The 9,513-nt window shown below is 39.5% G+C and overlaps 2 protein-coding genes across 4 annotated transcripts in view; one reads left to right on the top strand and one right to left on the bottom strand.

Moving 5' to 3' along the window:
- LOC127002089 (mitogen-activated protein kinase 14-like) overlaps positions 1 to 3,338 on the top strand; it is a 31,060-nt gene extending 27,722 nt beyond the window's left edge. For 2 of the 3 annotated variants that reach the window (XM_050867549.1, XM_050867571.1), the window contains exons 8-10: positions 1,353 to 1,431; positions 1,721 to 1,894; positions 2,077 to 3,338. In XM_050867549.1, coding sequence (XP_050723506.1) covers positions 1,353 to 1,431; positions 1,721 to 1,894; positions 2,077 to 2,165 — 342 coding nt within the window. In that variant the 3' untranslated portion in view covers positions 2,166 to 3,338. Of the gene's footprint in view, positions 1 to 676; positions 757 to 1,352; positions 1,432 to 1,720; positions 1,895 to 2,076 lie in introns of all 3 variants that reach the window. The other variant, XM_050867560.1, reaches the window with a different exon arrangement.
- Positions 3,237 to 8,078, bottom strand: LOC127002092 (uncharacterized). Its single transcript, XM_050867587.1, has 4 exons — positions 7,644 to 8,078; positions 6,466 to 6,589; positions 6,065 to 6,113; positions 3,237 to 5,377 (listed from the first exon to the last, which is right to left on the bottom strand). Exons 1-4 carry the CDS (start codon positions 7,660 to 7,662, stop codon positions 4,931 to 4,933), a joined length of 639 nt encoding a protein of 212 aa, XP_050723544.1. The 5' UTR covers positions 7,663 to 8,078; the 3' UTR covers positions 3,237 to 4,930.
- Between the last annotated feature and the right edge of the window lie 1,435 nt (positions 8,079 to 9,513).

The raw sequence follows: 9,513 nt of genomic DNA, 5'->3' as shown, positions 1-9,513 counted from the left end.
GGAAGGATATATCAGGTGAGTAAAGTTTCTGGCTTCTTTTACCTCGTCTATAGTAGGTCTGCTGCTGTAGTCCTAGTAGTGTTTACTTACATGCTTGGGTCTCCCGTGCTGTGCTGCTGCTTCAGCTGAGTCCTCAGTAGTGAAATGTATTGATGCATCTTAAAATGTCCCTCTCAAACTTACAGTGTTTTATTACTTGTCGGCATGTGAATATTGCTCCTCTAAGGCTGCATGATGTATCAGATCTCTATCTTTTTACCTCTTTAAGCACTGCTTAGTTTTTGCTGCATCTTACTTGATGCCCCATAACATTTTTGGTTCTCTTATTTCATGCAGCTTTACTGAATCTCTTAAATTGAGTGGAATTATTTAATTTCATTCATATATTTATTAGTATAGGATTATAAATTTCATTTCTACTTTTCTGCCAGAGGTGTTTTGTCTGATTAATATTACTTCTCTTCTCATAAATAGATAAACAGCTGGGTTATGTGGATTTTGGGTGTTGATGTCACTTTAAAACTTTAATTTATTTGTATAAGACTAATACAGCCATGAGTAATTTTTTTTTGTAAAAAAATGTATGTTAGTTGATTTGAACATGCTTCATGTTGACTTAATCTCTGTGGCTCTGGGCTCTAACCTGCGTTGTAGCTGCCTTAACCCACCGTCCCAGATATTGACCAACTAACGCGCATCCTGGTGTTGGCTGGAACCCCAGATGAGGAAACCTTGGCTAAGATCACCAGCGATGAGGTAACACTGCCTGGCCAGTGTGTAGGGAATGCTGATAGTTGGGCCAAGAGTTGCAGCTGTTTTGTGAATCATGAGATATCCCATATATAGTATTTATGTAGAAATTTTATTACAAAGTGGCATGTAGATTACAAGTGTTCATAAAAGTAATGTTTAAGTACTACCATTTTCTATTAAACTATTTCTTTACAACTGGCAAATGATTATAAGATGACTTTACTTTTGTATTTCATATTTGACTAAGATTAACAAGGATGATGCAATTAATCCTCTCTTTTCATTCTCTTCTAAGGCTTTCTATATCACAGAAATAGCATACATGCTTTTTTTCCCAGTGTGATTATTATATTTAATGCTGTTTTATGATATTTCTGCTTTCTGCTTCTGCCTTTAAATTATATAAGATGGATATGAATGCTGTTAAAATTTAATATTCTGTTCCATACTCTCTTAATATTTCATGTTATTTTACTGCTTCTTTCAAGCTGTATATTCTAATGATTTCCATCTTAGTTCTTAAGTTTATATCTAAGGTTAAATATTTCTGACAAATCTACCACCAGTAATCTAGGGAGTAATGATGATCATGTTTCCAGGCACGTAATTATATCCGTTCACTGCCACACATGAGGAAGAAGGACTTCAGACAAGTGTTCAGAGGAGCCAATCCTCTCGGTGAGTTGTTCAATGCTATTCCATTGAGACATGCAGTAGAAATATGTCTAACAGATAAATACTCTGCTTTACTGTTGAATTTCTGTGTTTTATAGATGTTGCTTACATCTGTCTTTTATGACCATCCCCCTCAAGGAGGGAACAGGGCATTAGAGCTGTAGGTAGATTGATAGATATCAGTGAATAATTAAATGTCTTAAATAATTATTACCTTGATATGGTTGGCCTGCTTATGTGTCACAGTCTTTAATAAAAGAAACATTGGTGACTTAGTGTTGTGTCCCCTCAGCGGTGGACTTGCTGGAGAAGATGCTGGAGCTAGACAGTGAGAGGAGAATAACAGCTGTCCAGGCCCTTGCCCATCCCTACCTAGCACAGTATGCAGATCCCTCAGATGAGCCAGAAAGTGAGCCATATGACCAGAGCTTTGAGGACATGGAGCTCCCCACAGAAAAGTGGAAAGGTAATCATAATATGAAGAATAGAAGGGCCTTCATATTGTTCATGAAATTATTATTATTGAAATTATGTAACTCATACCCCCCTTTGGTTAATTTTGCAAATAGATTTAATGCTATAAAGCTAGCCATGTCATGTCAAAAGATTTGATGTATGTACATTCTAAACCATTATCTTGGTTTACAGAGCTGGTATATGAGGAAGTGATCAACTTCCAACCCAAGCCTACAGTTATTGCTGAGGAGGTAGAGAAGGCTCAGGCAGCTGGAAAATGAGTCCCTGTTTGGTTGTGACTTCCTTAGCTCCTCTCATGGAGCCCTCATGTTGCCATATAAGGTCCATTTCACACCGTGCCCCTGCAAGGCTCACCCAAAGCTTCTCAAGGCCTCAGGGTCACTGCTGGTGCCATCCTGTGGTTCCTATAAGGAGTGTGAGGTGTTGTGAGACAGGTGTAAGAGTGACTGAACTAGATGAATGAAGTATGAATGAATGTGTATCATGAAGGTTGCATGTGTTTATAGCATGGAAGGCAGTTATTCTTTTCTTTTAATCAGGGGAATTAACTTAATGAAATGTAGAATATGTAGGTAGCTGAAATTTACTTACTTTTCTCAATCTCTCGGTAGCAATAGTAGCAGGAGTTGTAGAAGTAGGAGTAGTAATAGTAGTAGTAATGGTGGTATAGTTGTAGTAGCAGTAGTTGATGTAAACAAAAAATAAACTTTCATATCAAAATGCTATGCACATATGAGTGTGGTATTTGCTAGTATTGAAATTTCCACATAAAAAATATGTATTTTATGTGATTCAATTGAACTGCCAAGTACTTACAAAGCTGTGCAAAAATACAGTTAATCAGTGATGCCAGTATTGTGCCTAACTTGCTGCCTTTAGGCCAGAATCACAATTTTGTTGCAGTCACACCAAACAAATAGTTGCCAACCACTGCCTTGTCCCATGCAGCACAGCTATGATTTTTTTTTTTTTTTTTTTTATGTAGACTAGGAATGGTTTTATGTAAGATTACTTATAAAGCTGTATCATACTCATTTTCACAGTTACTCCAAAAATATAATGGAGTATTTGTTATAAACTTTAGTAAGTCTGAGCTGAGACCATGCTCACCACCTGCTTGGCAAGGAGAGTTACATATACAGTGTAGTGCAATCTAGCAAGGCTAGTGACCAATCTGTGGGGACAGAAGAAGTAGTGGTGATTACACTGAAGCAGCAAAAAAGCCAATCACAATATTTCAGGCCAGGAACATAAGGGCCTTGCACATATTGCTATTCACAGCCCATGATACCGGTGTTCTTTACAACTGTGGCATTATTCTTTGGAAGGAAATACCGGTTTATAGCCTTATATGCCCACAAAACACACACACACACACACACACACACACACACACACACACACACACACACACACACACACACACACACACATGCACACACAAACACACACACACAAAAAAAAAAAAATCAATGTGCTGAGGACTACATACATTTCTGGGGGCTGTGTTTCTAGCTCTCTAGCCTGATAAAGAGTTTTTTACTTGAAGGGAGAAGTACTGTACTTTACAATAGCTTGGAATTTTATGATTGCCTTGAGAACTTAAGATAGAACTGTACATAAACTAACAAGGATCAGTTTAATTTGTTTATTAACTTAATAAATCATCATTAACATTGACTTAGGAATGTCTAACAACAGTTCTTGGTCAAAACTATGTATTATTCCAAAAGTTTATGATGAAAATAAAGTCTGATTTTTAAAATGGGTGCCATTTGAAGATTACTCACATTGTATTGCCACTGTAGTGGTATGGTATTTGTTTCATGCATAAGACAGTGGAATCTTTGTTTGCATTTATGTTATCATTTCAGTGAACAAGAATATGAGTTTGGTGAGCAACATTAAACAGACCAGAATTTGCAGTTAATAAATCTTGACTTACTGGTGTAAAATTCTGTTGTTCACGTCTGATGCAGTTAGGTCCACTGGTGCTCCTGAACATTCTCTGTTTTCCCTTCTATCAGCAATTGGATAGTAAATCAACAAAGCATTCCTCATATATTTTTATGTATTCCTGATGCATCTGTATTTGTGTATGCACACTGCCTTAGCATCAAATTGATGTCATTTAGAAATAATGGTAGAGTAATGCACATGAGTTATTTAGATCGCCATAACAAAGCAATGAATTGAAAGCCATAAAACTTTCTTTATGTAACATGGATATAAAACTTTATTTGTATTATCACAATCATTGTGTAATTCTTACAAATACAGGTGAGATATGAACATGAACCAATAGTCAGAGGTTGAGGATCTGAACAACAACGATGAGCTGTCTGTGATGATAATGGTAACAGAATGGAGCAGTGATAATGTGTAAAGAACATATTTCATGGCTAGTAAAGGTAAGACAATGAGCTATTGACTGGTAAATGTAGTCAAGAGTAACACACTGAGCCATGGTCACTGGCAGTATGGGAGAGGTTTTAATGGGAAAGGGCATATGAGAGGAAGATGAATGTGGTAAATGTGAAAGGATGACCTCAGGAAGAACACTTGTTTAAAATAAGTATTTTGTAAAGGATGCAATGGTGAGTTAGTGTGTGCAGCAGTGAGGGATGTGGACAGAAGATGGAGGATGATAAGACCCAAGCCTTGACCCCTTGAATCGTGAAAGGTCCCAAAAGATAAATACCCAAATAAATATCATGAGCAATATATAGGAAAAGGTAGTCACTATAACAATAAAGTTATACTACTAATGTCATTGGTAAAGAGATTTTAAGAGCATTTTTGTGATTGATTCATGTGAAAATGTAGATGTGTGATTGAATGTATGACTTGTATGTGTCCCTGAAGCCCCCAAACAATTGCCTTTTGACCTAGTTTATACTTGTGCACAATAACTGATATATAAAAAATATAAAAAATATGAACTTAAAACAGTTACTGCTATTCATTCATTAAAGTATAAAACAATGAAACAAGTTGTATACTAAAATACAAACCAATGTACCTCTCAGGGACCCACAGTGTTAGCATAGCCTATGAAGGCACAGATGAGGCAGGTATCCCCAAACACTCCAATGGCTCCAGAAAGCACTGAGGCAGAGAGGAACATAATCCCGAGGGCAAGACCAATGTACAGTGACCCATCCAAAGCCACCTCGACAAGCTTGGAGAACCATCCCAGGGTGTCATAAGGTATGGCTAAGGCTCCCTTATTGAACACATCATCGACAGTATATTTGCTATTACTTGTGTCCTCTATTTCATTTACTGAGGTATCTTCAAGGTGTAGTTCAGTCTCATAACTTTTCTCAGTAGATGAAATGGCTTCTCTCTTCTTTACCACATTTATAGTATTTTCTGCCATGCTTGTGTCTGCCTCAACAACCCTTGTGATGTTCTTTTTGGTTTGGTATTCATCTTGGTGACTGTCTTGGCTTCTAGGGCCAGCAGGGACCTGGTGGGTTGAAAGGGACAGTGAATTTATGGTCTTGTAGCTAATATTACACTATTTGTTCAGGTGTGGAAAGAGTCCTTTTATTCTTAAAATAGTTCTGATATTGCTTTTTCAGTGCTCTAGAAATTTAATGGAATGCATATCATTGTAGCTTTCAGAGAGATTTGATTTTGTTAACTAAGTGGCTTTAAGTGCATTTTTAATTCTGCAATAGACCCACAATTTCCCAGCTATCAATTTCCTAAATGTATTTCTTTTATCAAATTCTTGATAATTAAATTTCCACTATACCACAATTTTTCTGTGTGCCAACCATCATTCATGAGAGGTCTGCCAATTAGCTCACACATTTAGTAACATTTCTTTTGTTGTGCCTGTTCTGTGAGTGTGGAGCAGCAAGTTTTATATATCTTCTGAGCAATATCATGTTCTCTCATTTTCAGGGTCTTTTTAGTGATGCTATGTCACTATTTAGCTTTGGTTGCTGTATGGTTGAGGCCATTTTGTGTTGTTTGGGTGGAGGAGGCACTGAGCATTCAAACAATCATTCCCTTCTAGTTTGCCAAATCTAGGGTCCATTATTATTATTTTCTTTTAAGATATACAAATATCAAACCTGTTCCAGTCTTGCTATGTGATGCAGCTAAGTTTGTTTACAGGCATGCTGACCCCTTTGTGGGCACTCACCTTGCAATGAGGGTGGCAGGGAGGAGTCTGGTGGCTTGCTGTGTCACCTCTGTTGGCATGAAAATATTGAAAGTATTTGCCTGGCTTTAATACCCAAGAATCATGCTACTAGCTTGTGAACCCTCATTGTTTACTATTGTTATTGAAACGAAATCGCAATAATGATGTAAACTTGCATCATTATTATTATTATTATTATTATTATTATTATTATTATTATTATTATTATTATTATTATTATTATTATTATTATTATTATTATTATTATTATTACTAGTAGTAGTAGTAGTAGTAGTAGTAGTAGTATTGCTATTATGTATATTAGTAGTATTAGTATCATTATCATTATCATTATTATCATCATCATTATTACTGTTACTGAGAGCCCCACTAGTGCTTACCCTCCGCGCGGTGCCGGGTCGGCCTGGCGGGGCGGGGTCGGGGCTGCCGTTATCGGGGGCGCGGCGGCTCGTAGGGGCGTAACCTCTGCCTCTCCGCCGCTGAGGGTCACCACCAGGGTCAGCACTGGAATGAGTGACAGTTACAATCATCATCATTATATATTGCATGTTATCGTTATTCGGGTTTGGGACATTTCTCTCAGGGGTGGAGAGTGTCTTGTCTGGGAGAAAACATTTTAAGCATTTTGCGCATAAAAGTTTATTTTGAAGAAGAGCAGTTACAGGAAGTCGGTAACCTCATGAGCCACAATTGAAAACGTGAATATAATGTTATAATAATTTCGCAACACGGATGCAATTTGCCGCCCACAACAGGTTTGCAGTGCAAGGTGACTGGGTCAAGAGTAATGGGTACAAGAACCCCTTGTGTGAGGTGCGCGGGAAAGCTGCACACTTAAAAGTTACTGCTCACGAGTGGCCTGCATGCAATCCTGTCAAGTGATTACAATGCACTTCAAAAAGTATATGAGTGTTACGTATTCATATCGTAACTCACTCATACGATATTAATAAGGACCTCATGGAACTACAGTGACATGTCATAAACACCAGCAGATGAGCCAAAGAGTTCATGATCAGCGCTTTGAATGAAATGTGTGGCGTATGCTCTATATCAGCAATATGGAATTCACTATACAGTTCACACATTAATATTTCAAGTTCATAAAGAAACTGAGGACCGGGTGACAACGTTGCAGTGCCGGGGTCGTCATCGAGGGGTCGCGTTCATCGATTCTGATTTTCGAGCTGTCCTATAATCACGGTCAAGCTTTGTGGTCATAGTTGCCTTGTCTTTAAATTCGGCCGGGAATCTGTAGAAATCATTTTATATTGCGGGTGAAACACATGGCCCTGGATGTAGTAACTATCCAACACTGTCTGATTCGAGGGTCGGGTGGCCATGTGGAAGAGTGGTTGGTTTGTGTTCGCAAGTACTTGTTCATTACGGGCTCTTGGAGGGGGTAATGTTCCCTCGTGACCCTATGTAAGAGATACGTCACTTTTTGGAAATGATTATAATTGATTTATTTTTTACCCCATGAAATGAACGTTTCTTTCACGAAAAAAAAAAATCACGCAAATAGATGTCAACGGGTAAAGTTAGACACAGTACTCACCAAAGATTAGTTGAGTCATGTCTCAGTTTCGGGTTAATAGACAACAGACTCTTGAAACGATCACAGATCCCAAAGTCGGCTGTCTCAGTGGTTGCGGGAGGATCGCGGGGCTGCCTTCCTCTTCCAGTGCCGCTCACTAGCAGTCTGGCGTGAGTTGGTTCCCTCGCTGACACCGGAAGGCTGGCGGCTCTCCGTGATTGTTGCTTGCTCGTGATCCAGCCTGTGATTTGCGTACTGATCGTGAAGTTCACGAAGGCAAGAAGTAAGCCAACTGCGCATACTTCCAGTCCGTAATGATAGCTATAAGACGCGTACTATACAGTCGGAAGTAAACTATTTTCATTTTGCAACCGTAGTTCCGTGATTGTGTTTTCGAATAGAGAATAAAAGGTTAGTCTGTAGGTCGCTTCGTAGCGCATTTGAGGTATCATTCTCTTATCATTCTTTTGATAACAACAGCAGAATGTACTTGGTTTGTATAATCAATGTTTGATAAAAAAAAATGGGTTACTGATAGCAGGAAGTCTTTAAATTAGTGTCTCTTTAGACTTGAGCGTTTGATAAGATGGTAAAAGATAAGACGACAGTTCTTTTTCAAATTGTTGGGAGTGCGTGTCTGAGTTGTTGAAAGTGTCGCTCGTCCACAGAATATTCAGCGAAGCTCGTTCCGTGTCACAAAAATTAATTAAGCGTAGAAATAATTATGTGCCCCTCTTAAAATACGGGACCTCAACCCTGTACACCTTTACCCCGTTCTCTTCGGTGTTCGTAATCCTAAGCATGTCTCATCATAAGGACAATATACTTTACGGCTGTCGACATACGTATAACGTGATCTTAATTTATTGGGCGTCATTACCCTACATATCACTTTTAAAAAAATCGACACGAGCAAGTCAGCTGATCCCTCTCTTCCTTCTTATTAAGAAGTCTGTAGCGCATCAAATGTCCGTAATAATTAATGGGCGCACAGCAGTTTTTAAAGGGGCTAGAAGAGGGGAAGATCGAGGAACCTTTCATCCATATAAGTAGGGCACACATCGGTCTGGATCAAGGAGGCGAGCCATGTTTAGATTATTCAGGGCACCAAGCTTTTCGGAGGGAGTAGGAGGAAGGAGAAGGGAGGAGGTATAGGAATCCTTCATCAATATTACGTATCCATCGATCTGGAAAGAAGCGGCGCGGCATGTTTATGGTATCAAGCGTCTTAAGCCCTTTAAGAGCGTATTAGAGGAAAGGGGAGCTAGGGGAAACCCTCATCAGTGTTTGCATACATCGATTTGGGAATATGATCAGCGAGGCATGTTTCGGCTATCGACTTTCGTGGCCTATATTCCTTTGGTTTATCGGGGCTTTCCAAGACGACGCATACCATACCGGACATCCTGGAGGCGGTGCGACAAAGAACGACCCACGACCCCTCGATCTCCCGCTCCCCTCCGGCGCGACACCGTGCTTTTAGCTGACCCACTGACGGGCTGACGGACTGATTTGGTGGATATGCTCGTTTCCTCCTTCACATGAAAAGAAAAGTAGCACTGGTATTGTGTTCTTATTCTAGCAGCAGCAGCAATAGACGTAGTTTCTACATTAGTTTACTGTGCCGTGATATAAACTAATCTACTCCTATTTATACCGTTACCTCCAGAAACGGCAACAGCACAAAAAAATGGAGAAGGGAGAAAGAAATAATTGAGGGAGGAAGGGAATATAGGGAGCTCGCTGACAGAATATATGAATGAGCGGTGACTGGGTGGCTGGCTCGGTGGCAAGTGGCGGGCTGGCTGGGTGGCTGTGGTGCTCCAGGGCTCGGTGATATGGGTCAGAGATGCGCTGTGGGCTGTTCTTAGAGCACCGTCAAGGGTTCACC

This window comes from Eriocheir sinensis, chromosome 2 (genome assembly GCF_024679095.1).
Source record: "Eriocheir sinensis breed Jianghai 21 chromosome 2, ASM2467909v1, whole genome shotgun sequence".
NCBI classification, from domain to species: domain Eukaryota; kingdom Metazoa; phylum Arthropoda; class Malacostraca; order Decapoda; family Varunidae; genus Eriocheir; species Eriocheir sinensis.
Note: the sequence above shows the minus strand (reverse complement) of the source record. Positions and strands in the feature narration are given on the sequence as shown.

What these genes read in the sequence shown, in the direction of transcription:
- LOC127002092 (XM_050867587.1), bottom strand. An exon ending in GACCCGGCACCGCGCGGAGG is followed by an intron (nt 6,114 to 6,465) that starts GTAAGCACTAGT and finishes TCATGCCAACAG; the next exon opens with AGGTGACACAGCAAGCCACC. An exon ending in CCTGCCACCCTCATTGCAAG is followed by an intron (nt 5,378 to 6,064) that starts GTGAGTGCCCAC and finishes TCAACCCACCAG; the next exon opens with GTCCCTGCTGGCCCTAGAAG.